Source organism: Phaeoacremonium minimum (genome assembly GCF_000392275.1).
Source record: "Phaeoacremonium minimum UCRPA7 unplaced genomic scaffold PA7_03_scaffold_33, whole genome shotgun sequence".
NCBI classification, from domain to species: Eukaryota; Fungi; Ascomycota; class Sordariomycetes; order Togniniales; family Togniniaceae; genus Phaeoacremonium; species Phaeoacremonium minimum.
The window spans coordinates 68,746-92,073 of record NW_006920940.1 but is presented as its reverse complement, the minus strand read 5'-3'; the positions used below and the strand labels follow the sequence as shown (position 1 = coordinate 92,073).

At 50.5% G+C, this 23,328-nt stretch overlaps 5 protein-coding genes across 5 annotated transcripts; 1 reads left to right on the top strand and 4 right to left on the bottom strand.

The window, feature by feature from the left end:
* Nucleotides 1-673: 673 nt before the first annotated feature.
* Nucleotides 674-2,188, bottom strand: UCRPA7_424 (putative cyclin ccl1 protein; the record flags this gene model as incomplete). The annotated part of the gene is made up of 4 exons (XM_007913020.1): nucleotides 674-910; nucleotides 964-1,344; nucleotides 1,443-1,596; nucleotides 1,647-2,188. 4 exons carry the CDS (start codon nucleotides 2,186-2,188, stop codon nucleotides 674-676), a joined length of 1,314 nt encoding a protein of 437 aa, XP_007911211.1.
* Nucleotides 2,189-3,425: 1,237 nt separating this feature from the next.
* On the bottom strand, nucleotides 3,426-4,977 carry UCRPA7_423 (putative bar domain-containing protein; the record flags this gene model as incomplete). The annotated part of the gene is made up of 5 exons (XM_007913019.1): nucleotides 3,426-3,590; nucleotides 4,079-4,336; nucleotides 4,405-4,520; nucleotides 4,588-4,758; nucleotides 4,851-4,977. 5 exons carry the CDS (start codon nucleotides 4,975-4,977, stop codon nucleotides 3,426-3,428), a joined length of 837 nt encoding a protein of 278 aa, XP_007911210.1.
* A 4,506-nt stretch (nucleotides 4,978-9,483) lies between these two features.
* UCRPA7_422 (putative protein hob3 protein) lies at nucleotides 9,484-10,664 on the bottom strand (the record flags this gene model as incomplete). The annotated part of the gene is made up of 6 exons (XM_007913018.1): nucleotides 9,484-9,878; nucleotides 9,979-10,037; nucleotides 10,116-10,263; nucleotides 10,338-10,411; nucleotides 10,506-10,551; nucleotides 10,652-10,664. The coding sequence occupies 6 exons, from the start codon at nucleotides 10,662-10,664 to the stop codon at nucleotides 9,484-9,486; spliced, it is 735 nt and encodes a 244-aa protein (XP_007911209.1).
* A 1,071-nt stretch (nucleotides 10,665-11,735) lies between these two features.
* UCRPA7_421 (putative peptidyl-trna hydrolase protein) lies at nucleotides 11,736-12,365 on the top strand (the record flags this gene model as incomplete). Its single annotated transcript, XM_007913017.1, has 1 exon — nucleotides 11,736-12,365. The coding sequence occupies one exon, from the start codon at nucleotides 11,736-11,738 to the stop codon at nucleotides 12,363-12,365; it is 630 nt and encodes a 209-aa protein (XP_007911208.1).
* Nucleotides 12,366-12,388: 23 nt separating this feature from the next.
* On the bottom strand, nucleotides 12,389-13,547 carry UCRPA7_420 (putative beta-lactamase family protein; the record flags this gene model as incomplete). Its single annotated transcript, XM_007913016.1, has 3 exons — nucleotides 12,389-12,444; nucleotides 12,818-13,372; nucleotides 13,523-13,547. 3 exons carry the CDS (start codon nucleotides 13,545-13,547, stop codon nucleotides 12,389-12,391), a joined length of 636 nt encoding a protein of 211 aa, XP_007911207.1.
* Nucleotides 13,548-23,328: the final 9,781 nt, after the last annotated feature.

Sequence of the window (23,328 nt, the reverse complement as noted above, 5' to 3'; positions counted from 1 at the left end):
GACAGGCATTGGTGCATCAACATGGCTTTATCAGTAGACCTTGGCAAAGTCAACAGGAGAGAACGGGCACGTGGATGCGATGAGGATGATATTGGCCAGATATTGCCATTGATATGAGGGTAGGTGGTGGCACTGCGATTGAAACCCCGTCCCCTTTGGAGCCATATTTATCGATGCCCGCGATATTCCCAGACTCCTTAGAAACCCGTAGCTTTCTGCCAGTCATCATGAAACATTTGCAATACTACCATCGTGAATCAGAAGGCAGTTCTCGCTATTTGACGCCGGCATTGGGCATCGATGCTGCTTGGCGCGATGTATATTCTTGGGTGATTTATCATCTGGCTACTCAGCCTACCCTGTTCCTATACGCTGAGGCAAATGCAATGTGAGGTATCGTTTTTGACCAGATCCAACAGGACCATCAAATCGGCATTTCCCGCCTTTGCAGGGTCGCCTTGATGTCTACATCCCCTGAAGTGGCCACTGGGGCCAACTCGACTTAAATTTGGTCTTGATAAGCCGCGACGTTTCCGCGGACTGTGTCTAGCCATATTTGCCAGTAACAGCCTCGTCGGCTCCATGGAGCCCCAATTCAAGACCAGGTCTTTTCTCCTTATTGCAGGGTGAGGAAAGAAGGAATGCCAGTAACTTTGCAGACCATGGAGAGTCTTCATAAAGGGCCACCAAACGGATCTTCAGCGCTGACCTTTCGTCTCTTAGCATCCCGGCCGTCACTGCTATCAAAGACGACGCCATCCTCTTCCTTGGACGTCTTCTTAGCACCATTCTCCTTGGTTGCTGCCGTCTCGCGTCGTGCCTTTTGTAGAGCCACCAAGTCCCATCGATCCGGATCCCGACACTTTTTAAGCTTCCTGAGAAGAGGCTTGATGATATTGTTTGACTCGGGCTGCACAATGATCATCAGTTAGTGACAAAGTTATGAACTCTAGTGTGATTCACAAACGGGGAGTGGCTCACCGTGCCCCAAAATTCTGTCATTCGCTCGGGTGGTTCTGTTGCCAGCATCTCTCTGCACGATTCGACAATGCCCATGACCTTGTTCCGCATGTCTGCGCCTCTTAATTGATTCTCTCTGTCCACGACGGAAGACCCTCTGGTCGATCCCGTTTGCGCTGGCGTGCTCGCGCCGCTGTCGGTGGTGGGGGGAGGCGGGTGGTGGAATGTTTCCTGTAGTAGACGTTCTACCAGGCCACGGTCTGCCAGGGATAGCGCGGCCAGCATGATCTGGCTTGGTGTGTAGTGGAAGTATGCATCGGTGACGAGTGGGCTAAACTTGAGAATCTCGCGCGCGCGAACATGTGCTGCGTTGACACGCTTCTCCTATAGCGGACAATCAGACATCAGAATCCATAGTCCATCCAGTAGTATTGTTGACAAAGTCGTGACCCGGAATGCTGTACAGGGTTGCAAAGACGAACCTCAACATCCTCTAGTTGCTTCAACTCCATGACAGCACCCTCTAATGCCCGGTAGGGGTGCCTGACATCAAATGCAAAGCGAATGCCCTGACACAGCAGAAATTCTGCAGCTAGTATCTCCTCTCCGGTCGTGTTCGGGAAACTCTCGGCCAACCTAGAGCAGTGACGACCAAAGGTTAGCATTTCCCCATCTTCCAAGCTGACAGTGCACCGGCGATTGTCTGCTCAGCAAGTAGCAGCGAGAGGACAAAGTCTACCCACTTCTTCAAGGATTTGTAGACGCCTTCAGCCTTCGATCCGAAGAACAGACAGGTCTTTAACAGCTCGGTTGGCGGGTATGTCATGATGCTATTGGTGACGTAGAACCGGCGCAGAAAGGCGGCGGCGGTGGCTCGTATGTCGGTGGGCAGCTGGATGAAGGCGGCAGCTCGCAGCAGCTCGACGGTATAGAAGGCAAGCAGCTGCGTTTCCTCGGCCGGGGTCAAGAACTCGGGTAAGGGGCTCGGTTGTGATCTCTCGGACGTCGTAGTGTTTTGGTCGGATGGCGCCATGGACGGAGGAATGGGCGTATTGGCACCAGAAGCACCTGCGGAAGAGGAAGAGGACGACGACGATGACAGACGCTCGGAGATGCTGGCCTTGGCGAGGGTGTTTGTCTTGGTGCGCAGATCGGCAAGTTGCGATGGCGAGAAGGACCACAGCCTGAACTGCGAGGTCTGTCGGTATCGTGCATCTTCGGTAGCCATTGCCCGTCTCGACGGCGAGGGTCCAGACGCGGAAGAAGAGGTTCGATGGAGGGGGGCGATCTAGTTAGGTGATCTTGAGGCGTGACGAGGACAAAGACTTGGGTGATGAGAATTCGACTATGAGACTCGTGAGAATGACGAGGAGCTATCGCCAACGCAACTCGGTTCCACGCTCAGCCAGCTCTTGAGATCGCGATCTTGAACGCTGGATGTCGCTTTGTTTTCTGGATTCGCGTGTCTTTGGACCGTCGCATAGGAGATAAACTCCTCCTTGCTCGTTCTTTCGTGTTTCCAACGAAGGGCAAGTTGATTTCGGTCTAGTATGGTAAGTCGAGGCAAGATGTCGCAGAGGACGGAACGGAATGTCGAAGCCAAGGCAAGCCACAATGGACGCTACCTACCTAGGTCATGGCAGCTGCTCTTAGCGTACAGGTCAGTTAAGGTGGGAATGGTGGGGCAATCAGCCTCAGCTTTCAATCAACCCCTCCACTTAATTGGCATGGATATCATCGACAACAAAACACTCTTTGGCCAAATTTGACGAGAGCATAGTGATATCTGAAGACGCAAAATATTCTATTGGTTTGATGAACATCGATAGAGAATATGCTAAAAATGGAGGCCAGATCAGCTCAACGAGAGAATTATGATGATATCGAGTGGGCTCGGATTGTCAGCCTCATCTTTTTATCTATATAAAGATCCGTATCAAGTTCTTCAAGCAGCTCGGAAAGGCAGGCTGTTTGATGTATGTGAGCTGGACAGACCCTACAGCTACCAATGAAAGTGTGATGATGATGTTGGTCCTCTTCGTTGGATATTTTCGAATGATGCGGTGCAATTCGTCCCATCAACGCTATCAATATCAACCTTCGCTTTCCTTCCCAGATTCAATATGCCTCCAATGTATCACTGACCATTCACAATATATACATGCGGCAATGAAGCCACCGGCAAAATTCTGGCATCTGCTTCTGTTGGAAGCAACCGCACGGCTATGGACAACCAAACGCTTTGTTTGACCAAGTAGAAGAAAGATCCTCCCTCTCCGCAACCCCCTTCTCCCCCATGCCCCATTGGCTTCAATCGAGCAATTGCGGTGTGAACGGCCCCTTTTACCAGGGCCTTCCTCGATAAGAATTCGAGACAAACCAACACTTGTAGCAGTGCATGTCTCGTCCCTAGTCGAATACATAAAGTCGATCGTTGTACAGATGCACCTCGCTAGTATCCGACTTCACGTCTCGCAGGAACCGGCGGAGGGGGTTTCTTCGAGCGGCTGGGCGGTGGAGGTGGAGGCGCTTTCCTGGTCCCACCTATCGTCAGGCTGCTCGTCGTCCTGCTCAGGCTGCCATAGCTCGTAGCCGGGCTCGCACTTCTCTCTGCCCAGTCCGGGCTGCCGCTACCACTTGCAGTGTCCTCCTCAGCGTGATCAGCAAAGACATCGTCGCGGGTCGTGTTGGACGTGGTTATACGGCTGATTGGCCTGAGCTGGCCACGGAGAGATCCCACGTTGGTCGGTACGGTGTTCTGGCTGTAATTAGGCGTGGAGGCTCCCGACGAGACACGCGAGGAGCCCGGTCCACCACCAGCTTGATAAGTATTGGCCCTACCAATAACCGGTCGAGCTGGCATCTCAGGGGGTGCACTTCCCTGTACGCTCATTCTCGACAATGAGCGGATCGGGGGGCGTGGGGCTTCAAACTCGGCGTCTTGGTCCTCGTAGATATTGTTGTTGTTACTACTCGTCCTCGACAGTGCAAGTCGCTCCGTGTATGAATGCGCCGTGTTCGATCGGCTGCGTCCCGTTGGCCGTCTTTCCAGACCGGCACCGCCGCTATAGCCAGTGTTTGCTGCTGCGGTGGCAGCTCCCGCCCAGGATCGTCTTACCCTCTTCAACTCCTCGGCGCAGCGTTCATGATACTCGAGCTCGGCATCGAGGAAGTGGGTGAGGTCCCGCACACTATCGACCTCTGCGTCCTTGATGTCCTGCATCCGTCGCAACACGTCCTCGCTGCTCTCCTCATATTTGGCCTTGGCTGTGCGTAGCTCCTCCTCAATGCGAAAGTCTTCGCGCTTCGCCTTTTGTAGCTTGGTGATGGATGCGTCGTATGCAAGACGGCGGTTCTCGAGCTTCTTGCGGGCCGACTAGATATGGAGAACGCAAGGAGTTAGCAGGCATCCCAGAGATGTTCCCAGGGGCCAGGGCAACGAACCTGATACTCCTTCATCATAGCAAGCGATCTCTCGAGTGACTCTAGCCAGTACGTAGTCGCATCATTCGCAAAGTGCTCCTGGAAGGTGGCTACTCGTTCATTCGCTCGTCCCATAGCTATGTCCTCCTGTGTCAGCAGCTTCCCAGGTCACCAGAATGTCGTACCAAAGGGGAGACCACGTACCAATCAGGCAATTCCCAAACTCAGAGTCGTTCTCAAAGTCCTCGCCGTGGCTAATCATGGTGCGGCCCAGGTAGGCTGCCGGCAGCCCCTTCTCCTTGTCTTCGAATGTCTCACCCCGGCGAGAAAGCCACTTGACGTAGGCATTCATGGACTTCTGTAGGCGATCCGCTCCTGTACGGGGGAGAAAGAGAAGCAGCGTCAGCAGTGTAAACAACTAATAGGACATACTGGACCGGCCAGGTATGGTGTTGTTTGTTACGTACCGTCGTAGCGGAGGGCCATCTCGGTCTCGAGCATTTTGAAGTCGTCCGACATGCTAGTCTTTGCCTCGGCACCCATCTTCTCGCCGGCCCATTGGAAGGCGCGATCGATCTTCTTTGTGATATTCATTGTGTTGATGGACTGATTGGGTCTTCCAATCGCTTGCTATGTAGTCTGTGGTGTTGTGCCAGGTCTTATGCCCAAGACTGTCCTCAATTATAGGACCAAGGTGTGTGGGCGGCTCGAGATCGGTTGGGTGGGCGGTTGTCGCAACAGTGAAAGTGTGAGGATTGGTTGCGGTTGTCGTCGCCGTCGTTATCTTTCGGTAGCGCAGGATGTGGATTGACCCAGTGAAGAGGGGAGGAGAAGACAGGGCGTGATATATTCCAAGAGTCGGGAAATGGGAGAAGAAGAAGAGGGAGGAGGAGGAAGAGGAGGGGAGGGGATTTTGTTGACAAGGTGCACCACACACACACACACACACACACTATACAAAGTAGCAGCACCTGCCTCCAGTCCCTGAATCCAGATCCAGGGAAAGTGCGACTGGCTGGTTGGGCTGGTGTGTGGTAGTAGTAGTAGTAGTAGAATGGTGTGTATGTGGCAAGCACGACCCGGACCCGGACCCGGACAAGGTGACAGATAAGGTAGGTACGACCACCACCTCTTGCAAGGTTGCTAGTCCAGTCTAGATGAATCTCGCCGCTGGCTCTGTGCTCGCTTAAAGATCGATCGGTCCTGCCAGCCCCGTCAGTGGAAGCTGCTCGCTTGTGCCTGTACTTGTGCTTGTGCGGGGTTGTGTGGTGCAATATTACCTGCCTCTTGAAGCTATAATTATTTAGACAAATTAAACAATATGATGCTGATAGACAGTGGAATTGATATGGTGGCCAAATGTAGCAGGCAGGTATAGCTATAGATCAGAGAAAGAGAAGATAGAAAAGAAGGAAAGAACCCTTAGAAATGGATAAGAGGGCCGCATATACCTTATACAGACAGACAGACCTGTACCTAGGTACTCTAAGACAATCCAGATTCCCCAACAGAAAGAACCACGTTGGATAAGTACCCCCTTTGACTTCAGTACTTTATGTTGATATGTGGGTAGGTTGTGCTAAGTAGGTAGTCGCGTCGAGAAATTTAGACAACCATACAGTAGATACATCACCATCATCATCGTCGTCATCATCATTCCCCTCCCTCACTCGCCCCTTCCCTCCCTCTCTTTCGACCCATCCAATCCCTTCATGGAAGGAGGCCTATAGCCAGACTTGGAAGTGGGCTACAGTACTCAACTACCCACCTGTTATATGTATCGTGTGTACTAGAAGGCGGTTAGGCGGGTAGCACACACGTTCCAGGGGTTGGTTACCTAAAAGTAGGTATGCACGGTATGGTACAGTATGTCTCTTATTATCGCAGGGCAATGGATGCAGATGGGCGGCTGGTGGCTGGTGGCGGGCGGGCGGGCAGGCGGCGACGATACATAGGTAGAGAAAGATGGGGCACAGGGGTCTCCCATCCGAGCCATCCCATCCATCTGGGCGGGCCCCTTGTTTCCAGGTACCACCACTCACTTGGCTAGTTCAGTATTCAGTGAGCTTTAGTGGCCTCTAATGGAAGGTTTCTTCCCATTCCCACGGAATGAGCACGCGTGGCACCTCGGACGCTAAAATATAGGTACCTAACCTAAACCAAGGGAACGAGGTACCGTACCCATCTCATGGTTTTCCCATGTTTGACCATCTGAGTGTGTCTTGTCTGCAAAGATCCAACGTCTCCATGTTAGTTCTTAATCTTGATACGGGGCATAATCCACAATCTGGATAGGTCTATTTCCATCTCCATATTTCTGTTCAGGATGGACACAGCTTCGTTTATCATTATCAATAAGTAGGATTACGTCGATAGATTGAACCGAGTGAAGACACCGAAGCAAGCAAGGCTACCTTCACAGAGAGAACAGACAGACAGACAGACAGACAGACACATGCTCTGTCTCAGGTTCTCTTCAAGTCTTCCGTGATCGCCTAACCAAGCAATCCGAACAAGACATAGCTACAAGCATAGCGAATCTATGCACTCTTCTCCCCTCCCTAGCAGCTCTCTGCGCTGCGCCTCGAAAGCGGAGCCACTGAATGATAACATGAGGATATCGAGGAGGGGAACGCGGGAACCCTGACACTGCAATTACAGTGCAGTGCAGAGCAGTACAGTACATTACATGATGTCGCTTGTATTAAGAGTATGTGATTTGACTCTCCACATCTATCATATCGAATATTCACTCTTTGAAATCACCAGACTCTTGGGGAGACTGGGCCAAATACATACCTACTCTTTTGCAGTGAGTCCAGGTATACATACCAGTACTCATCAATCTTCCCATACGACATGATGCTCAAGATCCAGTAGTTCGCTCCATCGTCCCTCGGAATGGCATGTGTCCAATGGGCCGATATACAATGTGTAACGCAGCTCGGTGAATATACCATCACATCTCAATGATTGTCTGGATTATCGATTCATTGCTTCCACCTACAACTCTCCTGCCAAGGCTTTCCAAGTACGTGATGCAGCCAAGGTCTGGTACCTAGCTAGGTACTTGCCAGCCCTAATGCCGTTCCGAATTCAAAGAAGAGCGGGCCCTTACACTACTCCAATCAAGATGCATACATACATGTACATGCTCAGGGTTTGGCTGCCCAAGAATGCCTGGTTTCTCGGCCCGGTGCGATCAAACAAGTTGATTGAGGCTGTGTCTACAGTATAGTTGCCGCATTCTTCTCCATGTAGTGTAATCTGCAGTACAGTACTTGCAAGGAAGTGCAGAGAGCAATTTACAGGGAGTCGGGAATTGCGTCTCTCGGGTGAAATGACGGCATCCTTCAGGGCTGTCAGAGACCCCCGGCGGTTAGTAGAGACATCCAACATAACAGAGAGAGCTATTGTTATTCGTATTGTACTGTACCTGACAGTCAGCTGCGCCGCTTTACTGGACTGGATCCGGAATGGGCGGGCAATTCGGTGGCCAACCATTTACCCTAGGCCATCTACATCTGGAACACACCTTTGTAGCTACGCCTTTCTTCCATTGAACTTGCAGCCTCTCAAAAATGGTACCTGACTATCTCCCCATGTATAATACTGGCGGCTGTTGTGCCTCGTCCTTCTCTAAGAAAGAAGTTAACCAGTAGGATTCTCAGGTAAGTTGTAGACTGGCTATGTGCTGTAAGAGAGGACAGACTGCCCCAAGTCTGAAACCAGTTTCAATCCCCACAGCCAACATCCAGTCAAATCCCTGATCCAAACCTTCCCAGGCTTTGGACAGGGAACTCGATGTACTTCCATTGGCTGGAGAGTGCCCTACACCCTTAAGCTGTGCAAGGAGTCGATCGGCTATGCTATGCAACCACGCAACGTCACGACTGAGCCTCTTCTGTCAGACCCCGTCCATTCCGAGGGAGAAAAGACGAAACACCGGTCTTCCAGAATAGATACTTACACAGAATCGTTGGTTGGATGCCAGCGAACCCCGCGCATCCGATCATGGCGGCGTGACCTGACCTGCCGAAGCACTCATCCAGGGGCGGCACATACGGCTCGACTATCATCTCATCGTTTATACGCTGCATGAGTGCCGAAACACTCCCATAGATGTTGGCATGACGACTGTCTGCTCAGAAGGGATGATCGACATCATGTTGTTCTGACGTCCCTCATGCACACAGCCTCAATGCAGAGCGCGAAGATCTAGTCTACCGTGCAATGACATGTTTCAGACACCGTTGGCCATTGTCAAGTACCATATCTAGCCCAAGGGATGTAGATTGTAGAACTACAGTACTCCCATAGCCCAACAATTCAATTAAGCGTCGTGGCATTACCAGTCATATCCAATTCCCTGAAGAAACCAGCCGGGTGCTTCGACTTTCGAGGGGATCGTTCATCTTGTACTTCCTCATCCGATGCATCAACTCGTCCTAGGGACGTATTTGCAACTTCCGGATGTTACTATGTATGTGCCAGTTATAATTGACTGGATCCAGTCTCCGACGATACTGGCTAGAGTCTATCAGTCTCTATGCTGAAGCTTCCCATCATCACAAGCACAAGAGTCGGCCAGAGCCGAGGCTAGTTATCTTCAATATGCTGTATATTCATGGGATCCATCGTGAATCTTTATGGAGTCAGTGTCTGTTCAGCCTTGTACAGTCTATAGTCCACGCTTACGAACCATGGTTACCAGAGCTAGCTTAGGAATCAAAGAGCCAAGTTATGGCCTTTGTCTACGATCATCCATACACATGAATCAGAGTACCGTCTCCCAGTCACAATATTTCACACAATCTCTTGTTTTCGGCAGGAACTTGCGGGTGCAACGCTTCTCCTTTTTTCTTCATCATCTCGCCTCCATCCGTAACACGTGCGTGATGGACGTCTCATTTTGTTGGCCGATCTTGATGCCTAGAGTCATCAAGAGCATCTCGATCTCACAACCCCCGGATTACCACAAAGGGAGATCACAGTTGATCTCGTGTGCCTCGTAACGCCTACCCAGATCCCAAAATACTCTAAAGACTCAACTTCACATCATGCGCAGCCATGACCTCGAGCCAGAAATGCCTCGTCTACCTATACCGTACCGCTTATGCTTAGCTCTCTGATCTCTTGCAACACCTGCTCAACCCTCGAGTCTAGTTGACCCTGCGCGTATTGATCTCTCGTGTCGGCATCGAGATATTGTTGTACCTGGGCCATTCTGCTGTACGCCTCGGCACAGAATCGTAACTGGATCTTGACTAAAGCCTCAAACGACGGGTCGAGATAAGGAACCCGCAGGTCTATCAGCTGCGGCAGCTCTGTGCACAGTTGCTCGTTGAGTTGTTCATAGGCAGCCTTGGCCATTTCTTGCTCCTTCTCGGCTCGCGGCAGCTTAGTCACATCCTTGTCGGGCTTGTCGACGAGACGCTTCACTTTGGCACGAAGAGCGTCGTAGTCGAGTAGCTTATGACCACGCTTCTTGATACCTGGGGACAAGGAACGTCAGCAGACTGGTCGAATGCTGAACGAAACATGCGATCAGGGGTAGATCAGAAGTATCCCGCATCAGCAAAGATGACTACTTACATTCATTAACATCCGGAAAGTATGCGCAGAATCTTGAAATTGGTTCCAGGACCGTCGTTCTACGTTAGGTTTGCAAGTCAGCCTCTACCTTGGTGATGCGCTATTCCCTCGCAATTGCCTTGGATTGAATTCCATACCGGTATGGGCCATCCAAGGCCTTGATTGTTTCGGCATCCAGGTCCTCGACGGCTTGTTTGTAGCTGCGGCTTACGCCATCCTTGGCACCGGCGTCTCCGTAAAAGGCGTCGATTGTCTCAGCGATACGCATTTGTGATGCCGTCATTGCTGCGATGGCCATCAGTCACACCTCCAATTCCGCAGCTCTAGCGGCGTTTATTGCCAATAGCATCCATACTTACCTCGTAGGGAGTCTAGATAACCCTTGGCTTCTTTCTGCAGTCGCAAGGAGGCGGCCTCCATTGTGCGGAACCGTCTATCATGCCGATCATTAGCAAGATATATTCGCAGAGCATGCCCCGCCATCGCAGGTCGCAGCTCGAGGGTTTGGGTATGGGTGAAGTCGGTACCTCTCCTCCACCTCGTAATCGCGGTCATTCGTCTTCTCGACATGGCCTGTCGCAACACGGATCAGAGGTCAGCAAGCACTTCTTCGACACAAGATTGTGGCAGTCCCTCTGAAGTCGGGAGAGGAAGCAGCGGGGAAATGACATACCGGTCTTCATCATAACCTGCGTCGTTGCGCGGTTTACATTTTTCTTGAAGCCTGTGCAGAAACTTGGATCAGATGATAGCCCTTCAACATGGTCTTGATCGTTGCGACACATTGCTGCCTTCGTCAGGCATGAGAGGGGAAGCTGGGGCATGACAGCACAGGACTGAACAGAACAGAGGACATACCTGCCCACGACATGATGGGCGAGCAGTAGGCTAGAAGCGGCCAGTCGATAAGGGTCTAGGTTGTCTGTCTGGTCGAAGGGCTCTCGTGTCCGTGTGTGTAGACACTCTCGTCGTGTAAATCAGGGCAGGTCAGAGAGAGAGAGAGGTGTGTTTTGTTCAGTCCGCTGTATCTAGATGTCCGATGCCAGTGTCAGATGGCAGGGGAATCGAAATCGAAATCGAAACCCAACGCAAGGAGGTCAAAGCGAACCGTATGATGTTGAGTGGACGGGTGGTGGGGATGTTGTCGAGCGGGCAAGCAAGCAACAAGCAGGGAAGAAGCAGGCGACGATGATGATGAGTTGGATGGATCCGGTGGGTGGTGTCTCTCTCTCTGTTCTGTTGTGGCTGTGCCCAGGTTCGACGTCACGCCGCCCAGCCACATTTTGGCGGGGAACAGCTCCAGCGTCGGGAGGCTCAGCAGCCGTCATGCCGTTCCTTCCGTTCAGGTTCTTCAGGAATTAGGTAAGCAGCAAACACCCATGCACCCATCCATAGATGCATGCATGCAATTTTAGGACATGTCTGCCGGATGACTCGAAACTTCCAATACCTCACTCACTCACACGTACACACATCAATCGAGACCTGATTAGTGAGAGAAACAGGACTTCAATGGCAGGTTAAAACACTTTTGACGGGGACGGCCCCAGGAGCAGCAGGATGGGGCGGAAAGGAGTTGCACTCCACTAGTCATTGTCAATCGAGTTGAAAGAAGCCAACAAAGGAATCGAACAGATCGAAGCTAGCAGCCACCACCACGATTACACGACCAAGTCAACTTCGAGAGTGTTTCCCTCTACCACCTCTTCTCCTCACTGGAGCCACTCCCCGTCATGTTAAACGACGATCACCAAACCATGTTCAGTCCTCGCTTCCTCGTAGTGAGTCTGGGCAATCCTGCCCCCTACGCCGACACGCTACATTCGGCTGGCCATCTCGCCCTCGTTGCCGCACAGAAACAACTTCAGGGCACCCAGCCCCCCTTCTCCTCCTCCCGTTACGCCAAGAAATCAGCGCAAGCTTCGGTCGGCCCAAAATACACCTTTCTACAGTCTCCAGCCGTGATGAACGTCTCTGGGCTGTGGGTTGCGCGAGCGTACAGGGAGATCCTAGCCGATTCAGATGTTGGCTCGGCCGATATGGGTCTTATCCTGGTACATGATGACCTCGAAGAGGACCTGGGCGTTGTCAAGATTCGCAAGTGGGAAAGGAGTCACCGTGGACACAATGGCGTTAAGAGCGTCAATGCAAGCTTGCGTCGAGCCGATTATCAAGGCTCTCTCTGGGCCAGAATCTCTGTTGGAATTGGTCGGCCAGCCGACCGAGACCAGAGAAGCGTATCTGACTACGTGCTCCGTCCCATGAGCCAACATCAAAAGATGGTTCTCGCTGAGAAGGCCGGTCCAGGTGTCGTGGCTGCTCTGATGGAGCTGGAGAGCCAGTGGCAGAAGGATACTGTACAAGCGGCTGCAAAAGAGTCTGCTTGAATCACTCAATTCCATATGTGGCGTTACGGCTGAGTTCCCATGATACCCAGGGTTAGATCGGCCCAAATACATTGCTTCTCTATAGATAACAAAGCGTCACAACCCATATTGCATACATCGCCGCCAGCATATATCAGCTTTCGTGAGAACTGGAAAATGCCCTCTAGAACCAAAACCCTAACCCAGAGATATGACCGTTATGACTAACCACACAAATCTAGTCTGGGATTCACCTCATGCACTTCTAGCAACCGAAGCAAGCAATGCCCCTTGTGAGTCTTGAATTCGAAGTCCGGTTGCACCGCCGTCTTTGCCTATCTCAAAGACAAATCTGTCTGGCGCCCCTTTCCCAAGCGAGCCAACATCCATCCAGGTTATGCAAGTTGGCGTGCCCATGTCTGCGGGCGCGGCCTTGTTCTGAAATACGGCGACAAACTGGTGGCTTGACGCACTTACAACGTTTGTCGGGTAGAGGCGGAAGTCAAGAGCGGCCGTCTCAATGGCCATGGACTCTGCCACCTCCGCCATCAGATCAGTGCCATTCAGACGAGCGGTTATGACGGAGAGACCAGGGCCATAGTCGCTCTGGTTGAATGCCACGACTGACTGATTGTTGCTTGCGCTGTATGTACCCACAAACTGTGTGATCATCATCACCGCGGCCATTTCCGTCAACTGTGTCAGCCCATCGCTGACCACGTCTGCGTAGACGTTCAGATCCAACTTGCGGTCTTCCACGGTGCTATCGTGCGCAAGGATTGCAAATCCGACGTTGAAGTCGGGGGCGAGGCCAAAATAGCTGGCGTATGGCCCAATCGCGCCGCTCTTGGTGAAGATGTCAACAATAGGGGAGATGGCACTAGATCCTGCACGATACACCTCCCAGGGTCTGCCTACCCCGTTGCGCAAGTTTGAGGTGTCAGCGATGGGATGGAGCCAACGGCGAGTCACGGCAGGCTGCAGGAGTCGAGATGAAAGCATGGCATTGCCCGCACGAGCAAGGTCCGCTGTTGTGGATAGGAGCGAGAGCGATCTAGCATGGGGTCAGAAAGAGGTCAAGATGATAGCGAGTTTGTTGAGAGATGGAGATACTTACGCAGGTTCACCAACTTGGGACACGTTAAAGTCTTGGTGGCCAAAGACAGCTGCTGACTTACAGCCGAGAAGCTCGGTCTTGGTCATGTTGAGTGGTTGAATCGTGGTGGAAGACAGCACCTCCCCGAAGCTCTTTGTACCATTCTTCCTCATCATGGCAAAGGCAAGAAGCTGGAAGGCGACGTTGGATGCCATCGGTGTGGTTCCAGGGAGAAAGACGGGTGAGAAGCTCGTAAGCTTCTCTCTGAACGCTACTCAGTGTCAGTATGTTCCGGTGGATTAGATCAAGAGAACAGTATTGCTTTAACGAACCATCATAGTCACAAGGTTTGTTGATTGTGCATGCATAAGCTAAGAGTCTCCAAGTCAGAATATGCGCACCAGGTTTGATCAATTCAGTGGAGACTTACAATCTCGAGCGAGACCTGACATCTGTCCCGCAAGAGTACCAATGGTCACATCTTGCCATGGTGTGCTCACTTCGCCCGGTGGTGTTTCCAGGCCGCTCAGTTCGGGTAGGAAGGCGGTAATGGGTGTCTCCCAAGCCTCCTCTCCGACTTCAACCAGCCAGGCATAAACAGTAAAGAGCTGTGTTAAATCGCCCACTGGAAACAGGGTATCAGACGTAACATTCGAGCTGCCCTCTGATTGCGCCGTTGTTGCCGTGTGATGATACTCGAAGAAGGCAGCATCGTCGCTGTCCGTCGTACCCGAGAACAAGACTACGGAGAAGGAGGTTGTGTTTGGAGTAATTGGGCCATAGTCATCGCTGCCTCCTGACTGAACCAGGTTATCGAATTCGGTCGTGAACTTGCTAACGAACGATGCAACGGCGTCGGAAGCAGTGGAAATCGTCAAAGGTGGATAATAGGCTCGTAGGAGAGGACAAGGTTGGAATGAGATCTGATCAACCGCTGCATGTGCGCCAGCAAGCCATAGGCTCTCAGTGAGTAGTCCTGCATATAGTAATGCTCGAGGAAACAAGAATGGCATATTGGATTTCGATATTATGATGATGTCCAGTGATCAAAATGAGCCCAAGTGCGTTGTAGGCGTTCGCAATATATGCATCGTTTCTTTCATCGGCCGGTTCAGTCTCGTTTATATCTACATACGGACGGTGTGCGGCAAAGACACGGAGGAGGGCTCGGTCTTGATTAGCAGCCATGGTGCCTCCTTTTTTACGACAAGCCTCATCACAGCCTCGTTGCCCTAGCATTTCCTGAGAAGAAGGATCAACGGCATGGAGAAAAAGTCCACAATATTGGCCTTTTCGATCTCGTTTCCACTTGCAGCGTAGCATGAGCTAAGTGAATGACCGGTAGAGGTCCGTCTTGTTGGTCCTTGTCCGTGTCCGTGTCCGTGTCCGTGTCCGTGTCTTGGCGCTCCGGACATCCTCGTCCGTAGACGAATTCGCAGCGCTACGATTTGAATACGTCACAAATCTGAGAATATTTCAAAATAAATGATTTATTTTCTTTTTTGTACAAATGCCTAATTAGTCGCCAAAAGTCCCAGGTTGGTCAGAATACATGCCAAAAACTTCATTCGGCGATATATCGAGCCCTATAGTAGAGAAATCGTCAAAACCCTCGTTCCCAAAGAAAACATCTGGCCCAATTGCCTCTGAAAAGACAAATTGCGGTAGATTATTTAGTGTTATATCTATATTCATTTCTGTCGATTCAGTCATGCCTAGGCTTGACACAGGAGACTCGTCAGAACCGCCAGAATGAGAGCCGGTTAATGGGTGGTAGTTGTCGAGGTACCATTTCTCGAGACCTCGGGCACGATGGCACAGGTGATAGAAGGTATCGCGGTCACCGGTGTCATCTTCTGCTAGACTGATCGCAGATTCTAAGCGCAAAACAATCTGTCTCAGTATATGTCGCAAATCAAGTAGGCGGTGTAGATGCTCCGTCAAATGCGCAATAGGCTTCAAGGTTGTTGCCATGTCAAATCGTATAGCAAATGAAAGTCCCCGATGCAACATGATCCAGCTGAGATTGGTCAAGATGAACTCCTCGCCCGGTGCCAAGACAAGAATCATGCTGATGAGCGACTTGACGCAAGTAATGCTTTCAGAGAGGTACTTGATTACTGGTCCTTGATCTTCGCTGCCTAAACTTTTCATATTCGCTGGGTTGAAGACAGTTCCTCTGGTTGGCGATTGATTGAGCAACATTTCAAGCGTGTGTGAGTGCAGCAGAGCCGTTGCTATATTTAATGTTAGATGCGCAAAGAATGTTCAAGCAGGAGAAAAGTTTGGGGTGCTTACGACAATCACTGAGAGGAAATGTCAAATGAGTTTTGAGCAATTCCAGTTTATCTCTCACTGCCATGATCCTGGCGGCGAAAAGGTGGTTGCGAGATTCTCTCGTGGAGTTTTCCGTTAGAACATCGTCAACCTCTTCGCCCAGCTGCTGTAGACGTATAAGATGGCGCAGAAACTTGTCGGTGCGAAGTTCACCTCGCTCACCGAGTGTCTCACATGATTCTAGAATGAACTCTGTGCAGCGTAGATAGCCTGATTTCTGCAACAACGAACTGCTGGCGTTCACATTAGCTTGCGTGATGCAGGTGACATGAGTTCATCCAACCTTGAAGCCAGGTAGTATGTTCCAAGCAGCGCTCTCAGCTCTTCTGGGTTCCAGGAATCATTCTTCGGCTCCGAATACTTGTCCCCAACTGACCAGAGCAAGCTATTCTTTGGCTTGTCGAGCCTCATATCAGACACGATGCTTATGGTCAGATGGAGATGCTGCGTATAACGCCGTGGCCGGGGCTGGTAGTGTGCCCTGCTCCCATTAGTATTGGATCATCGTGCAATTCCAATGACGCTCAAGCGGGTTGCGTACCATGCCAAGGAAACAAGCAAGCCCTGCAGCATGTCCAACGTTGCAAAACGCCCCCTGGTCATTCGCAAGCCAACAAGTTGATTGAAGCGATTGCCAAGTCTGCGCTGGAGTCTCGGGTCTTCAAACGCAGCAGCTGCTAGGATGGCAAGACACAGAGCCGGCCGAGTCTGCCGTAGATGTGCCAAGGGGATGCTATCAGGTACCACCACGAAAGGGAAGTGCGGCACCATCTTATGGTTGAAGCACGCCAACAACCTCTCACCATGGTCAAGGTCCAAGAGTCCGCCTGAAAAAGGATCTACCGAATACAATTCAACATTCTGCTCGACTGCTGTCGAGGCCGTGGTTGCAGCCGCAGGACTAAGACTCCTGGAGGACTCCGAAGCATGTCTATGTCTTGTCGCAGCAGCACGAGGACGATGAGATTGTGCCGGAACTACCCCTCGGCGAGCCGGAGCGAAGATGCACGTCTTGTTCAGCCGAAGACACCGATCACACGAGCCCGAGTCCTGGGTCCGGTCGCATCGGATTTTGGCCCGGTGGCATGTCTGGCACGTCTTGAGAAGCGGCATGTCTGATCCAGTAGCCAGTGGCTGACTTCTAGAACGCGGGGGGCCGGTGAGTTCGTGCCAGCGTCTGTTAGCTATTTGCTTCGCTTTGCCCTCTTGGATGCCTGTGTATTCTGCATTCAAAGATCCACTGATTGATGTTATTTTTGTTTACGACAGGCAGGGCATTCCCTTTAAAACGGTGGGTATGATTGAGCCCAAGGATAAAGTTTCATTTCTCCATTAGAAGCGCCTAAATCTGCCAAAATTGGTAGTGTGTCTGTCTAACTTGACTCGCAAGTCGGCAATTTAGGTGGTCCCTCCACTCGAGGCTAAGCTGTTGCAACGACACCTCTATAGCATGCGCCCCTTTTCTCTGATTCAGACGCGTTCACCGAATTGACATCAACCATAAACAGCTTTGTAAACTCATGATAATCTAAGTATAATTTTATAGCATGCATATAGGCTACGCATTGAATACTTTCCTAACTAACGGTCGGGTTCCTTGTAAATTTCCGGTCCTCTCCACGTCCATTGTTAAGACATGTCAGATCCGGTAATTCCCATTCCATGATATGGACGATACCACACAGATCAGTGAAACCCTTCAGAGTAATCCAATTTAGTAGGCTATTCTGAAGAGTGAATATCCATGAATTCAAGGACGCTAGTCTTGAGCTTTCTCTAAACAAACCATATCACAACCCATGAGTTCGTCAGCAACTTTGGCAAAGTGCTTTACTGGTCAAACATGCAAGTCGCTTGCCTCCCTGAAATCAATGGCAAATCCCGCTGTCTCCTTGCCCGAGGACGCCAATGCAGTTTCCCAGACAGATACAGCAAGCGAATTATCGACGGGAGCGTTCCTAGGCCATGCCATCGCCATCAAGGTCTCCCTGGCCTTGTCCCATTCGTCGACGCCAACAACTTCTGACCACACTTGAATCTTTTGGTTGAACCAAAACCCGAAAATTTGAAGCGTGTTATTATAGTCATGCTCCTTGAGGGTCCTGGGGTCTGATAGAGCTTTTGCAAGAGTATATGCTCCGACAAAGACTTTCCAGAACCACAAGTCCCGATTGACATGCCCTATCCTCATCTCTGTCTCTGTTCGAGTTATATCTCGTTTGAGGATCAAGAAGAGGCGACGAAATAGGCGAGGCTCCAAGGGTAGTCCCCCATACCACATGCCAATGACGCTATGCAGATAAAATTCGGCAGCAGTAGCCAACCCACACCATGTTGAGACTATACCGTCTTCCTGGGGCGTGTCTGGACTGAATTCTGAGGGCTCGCGTCTGAGTGATAGGACGTGTGCTTTGGTGTTTTCAAGCAACAAAGACGACGGCCCGCTGCCAGCCCAGATCGGAGCCAGATTTCCCCCAGCAGATTTCATGGTGATATCTCTCAAGATCTTCAGCAGTGACTCGGCATTGATGTTTCTATTTCTCGGCTTCAGGTGCTCATGTGCATCGACACTTCCAAAGAAATACGGAATCAGACGGAGTGATTTCAATCTAGCGTCTCGTCCAGTTGAGGTCAATCCTTGCCACTGACCTAGGAGCGGTGCACTGGACCGCTTCCCCTGGGCCAAGAGCCCCTTAACTCCGCAGACGAAGTTATGCGCCCTGTGAACAAAGACAGACGTGTCAACACTACGCTCAGTTTGAAGACGCTTTCATGTGCGGGTACCACCTACATTAAGATATACCGCTCAAGAATTTCGTTGTCATCTTCCGACCCGACCAAAGTCACCCCGTCCTCGGCCTCTTTCACGTCGAGAATGGTCATCAGACCGTCGCAGTGTGCTTCCGCTGTCCGTAAATCTCCGAAGAAGCTCTAAGAGGAATCTATCAGTGCCCTACAAGAGGTTTGATAGTGACGTTGGCCTACCTCAGCTAACACCAGTGTGCTTATTAACTGCATACAGTCCGCAGTGGCCCTTGTGTCGAATTCCCTGACCCAGTCATTGACAAGTCGGATGCATTCGCCCTTGTGAAAGAGGTATGTAGACTCGAATTCCTTCAAGCCACCCTTTTGCCAGGAATAGTGAAGGCCTGCAATTAGCATTGCGCTGCGAAGAGCGCTTGGTTCTTGGACCGACATAGCAAGGCTACATAGCAATGAAAAGGCTTTAGCTACGTGTATTATGAATAGAAAATCCACACTAGGGAAGAAGCCGCTCACGGACGAGGATAGAGAGTCTCACCAGTCTTGTTTTCGATCCCCTGCCATAAACTTGTCACTAACACTCACAAACTCTCGGTTGTGTGCAACTGTTCTCAGGTTATCAGCAATTGTAGACCTAGTTGGCTGGATGACTTACAATAATGGAACAGCTCCTTGGACTTGAGTGGCATCTTGATTGGCAGACAATCAAAAGGGTCGTCAATCGCGGTGTTACCCGGTTGCCGCGCAATCTGCCACGGGACCTGGACCCCCGGCACCTCTGCACCCATTGATCTTCGCTCTCGTAAAGGAAGGCTGACGGTAGCATACTTGCATTCTCGGCTACCTATTATGCAATTGGTGCTATGCAAGTGTTAGAAATGAGTTCACTTTGGCTCTTCGACCAACGGCGTCTGTCTTTTGCTAGACTGACAGTTGGGAGTGCCTTGTGTAGACACGACTGGTTGCTTCGTATATTTGAGCCAAAAGGGTAATGAACTTACCATTGTGGGTGCTGCTCATCGCACCGCACGCGCCTAGACAATTCGTTAGCTTTCTCGTCCGCGTCTATCTGTCTTAATCCGACAATGCCACTGGCTTATGTACCTCTGCTTGCAGATTAAGCAGCCCGTTCGGCTGCGTGTATGCTGCCGCCGTCGCCTAGTCGGTCTCTCATCCAACCTCATGACCATCTCATAGTTATCCATATACCTCACTTGTTCAGATATGAAAACCTTTGCACTTTCAAGCTCACGGAGTCATCAAAGGATGAGGATGAGAGTAGCGGTCAGTACACCTTGGCTCATCCCGCCTAATATGAATTTTGTTCTGTTCCCGCACCGATCCTCCAGTCAGAGCGAGAAGTCCTCGAGACAGTGCGACAAGCGCCGGTAAAACCAAATGGATCATGACGCGCCAGGAAGCCCAATGGCATATTTGAGACGAAAACTGGGCAGCCTCACCATGTGTGTAGGTCGAGCGAAGGATCCGTAGCTAGACGCTAAACCATTTTGAGCCAGATATACGAATCTTGGCAGGCTTTCCTCCCGAATCAACCAATGAGGGAGCCGAAAGATCCAATGGCCTAGAGCAGACACATAAGCATCCTGATATATATACTCCTGATACGCCCAGGCTGTCGCTGTGCATCGTTTCTCTTTCCTATTGTAAAGCCAAATGTCCAGACAACGATATGTCCCAAGCGTACATAAAGCAGTTGGAAACACCAGAAGGAGTATTCAACCAGATTTTTGTTTCGTATTTCAATTCAAAGGAAACCGAAGGATGAGTACAGCCAAATAAATATGAGAGACCGGCGACTACGAGTTTGAACAGCAGCATTATTTAATCATCATCGTCTGGAGGGGCAGGAAGCAATGCAGGCAATAGAAAATTCGCAAATATGTCTACACAGATCGATCTTTCTGAGTCCAAGTTCCTTTACTTGCATCGAGACAACAATCAGCCTCCTGCTCTCCGATATCCAATCTAGCTGCAGCCTTAATCATTTGACTTGAGACACCTTACCACTTATCACGCTATCTCTGACCTCCATGCACTGTAAATAGACAAGGAAGAAATGACTAAAGTTTGCGTGCATCTTGAGAAAGACTAGATGATTATGGTCCAGCGTGTTTTGGAGTCAAGGCCAAAAGGCAATTTTCTAAGATAACATCCAAGCCTTGATGAGCATTAACATATGAAAGCATGCTGCAAGTTCACCCTCAGTGAAATGCCCCCCAACTTCAACTTCCTCAAATTCATCACAATGTATGGTAGTCTCCCATTGCCGGCCTCTGGTCGAAAAGAAAATCTAATGCTGCATGCTCCGCTTCAGATGAAGGGTTCCCGCCCTGTGCCTAGAAAGTCATTCACTTAGCAAGGAAAGACCGATGCAATGATATACTTATATATGCGTCCAGTCTTCATTTCGATACTGTGCTGTCGGCTCAACGTCGCGATGTTCTTGCCGATTTCGCTCTCATTGTCAGTATATGATTGACCATGATATATCAGAGGATTATATGTTGAAGCATATCTTGAAAATTCAAATATTAGCCGTCAGATCTGATGAGTCACCATCAAAGACTACATGCTCTTGGGCTATTCGGGAAGAACTGGTATGGGCTTGACTTCAAGTGTAGAATTCTCCCTAGTATTGGGCAATAATCTCGATAGATCAGAAAAGGAGAGCTGCCAGTGATTTGAAGTTCGATGTATGTTTGAAGGTCTCCATAGCCAGGACGAATGCACATCGGCTCAAGACGTCAGACGCCACTTTGGTGAGTGATTTCTTTTTGTTGCGTTCCAGGATTACAAGATCGAATCAAATCATGGCTCGTTTCATTACCACGAGGCGCTCTGACGTGCGCGTCAATCAAGCCTCCATGCACCAGAAAAATTCCATGCATTCTCTGCGAGCAGTGAGTTGGATATGAGCTAGCAAGCCTACTACCCATGCAGCGACAGACGTTTTTGGGTCTAAACTCACCAATAGTTTAGACAGCTAACGTGCGGGCTCCCCGGATTGTCTCCAGGCTGCATGTTTCACAAATTAAAGATGCATTATGAAAAGTGGTTAGCGGGAGTCGCCGGGATCTGATAGTGATTTTCGAGCAATGGAAAGGGAGAAGACACAGTAGGGCGTCCTTTCCACTGCAGGGAGGGTGGCATCCCGCTAGCTTCACATGATGCTATATTATAGCCTGCATACTGGGCAGTCTTGCTAGTTACGGATGGCCAAGGAGATTGATATGCCCCTTATGAGCGAGGTGCCAGAGTTTGAGTGAACCCCCACAGAGGAAATCTCAGCCTTCTCCCCTACATAAACCTGCATTGCATGTAGAATCCATCCAGTCAGGGTAGAAGAAAAGGTGGCATATGCCAATAGGGCAGGGTCAGCTGGATTGGGCAGGTCGGTTGGGTCGGCTTACAATGTGGTTTCAGCTTTGAGCCTTACCAGCCGAGGACGCTAGAAGGTTTCTAGAACAAGCCGAGATTCGCTATAGATAAGAAGGGAAACGGGGTAGAAAAAGCAAGTGTGCATAATGGTTTGGGGTAAGAAGAAGGAACCCGGGTGCAGGCACTGGCATTGCACAGGCGCCACCACTTTTAAAGATTTCGATAAAGCGACATTGGGAGACGCCACAATTCATGTTTGCGCAGGTCAGCCTCCAATAGTAGGGCATTGTAAACGAGTAGAGCGGCTAGAACGGCTCAGCAAGACAGGCATCCAACGATACGAAGTGTTCTTTGAATGCAATGGCGTCACCTGCTCAGGCTCAGTCCAGGCGACCAGTACGAAAGGGTGAGTTGCTATGGCATCTGGCCTGTTTAATTGATATATCCAGCGGGCGTTTTTCTTGAGAGGTCAAGATAGTACCCAGGCCTACTTCATAGTGTGAGTACGTACATACGTGCTGTGATTGCACTGCAAGCGCATTTTCATATCCCGGCGCTTCTCATCAAAGCAACACCTCCTCTTTCTCTTCTTTCAACGGTGATCCTTGATCGGGTTTATTGTACCATCGCATCGTGCTCTCGCTCTGGCTCTTCACGACATGCGCGTCGGTTGACATCTCTACAATTAGCGAGAACCCACCTGCACACACCACACCAGGTCCACTGATTTGACTTAGTTACTCTAGAGACAGTAAAGACAAGAGGCAGATCCCAGCCTGAGTCGCCAAGCTCCGCGCCAAGCTCTCTCCACTTTGCCCAGAGATAAGGAAGTGATTTCTCGGGCCAATGAGGGCGAGTCTTGCAGGCCGGCCTTACGTCGAGACATTACCTAGCGAGCCTAGGTACTTTGCAGTAGGGCGTCCTTGCCTTAGGTATGCAATACACTCATGTGGCTGACATTTTTGATTGCAGTAGCTTACCGTTAGGCGAGACAGCACTGTGTATGCCGTAGAATTGAGAAACCCTCCATTTACTTGCGACCAGATGCCCTGCGGTCATCAAACAAGCGATGAAGGAGATGGAAAGGCCTTGTTGTTTCAGTCATTGACGCTGGGACGGTCACAGCGAACGCACAAGGCCGGACTCTACAGGTATGTGAGACAAGACTGTAGCTACGGAGGCTCCTGGAAACCGCGGTACATGTATAGGTATTGTGTATACTCTCAGTTTCAGGCCTCTGTTGTTCCACGACCATTGATTAATTATAGCTTAAGGCTGAGAAACATGGAATAAGGCACCTTGCTGGTAATATCAAGAAACCATTCAGCGACTACTGGGCAATCCTCTCTAAAGATGGCGCGTATGCATGCAAGAAGCATCCTTTCACCA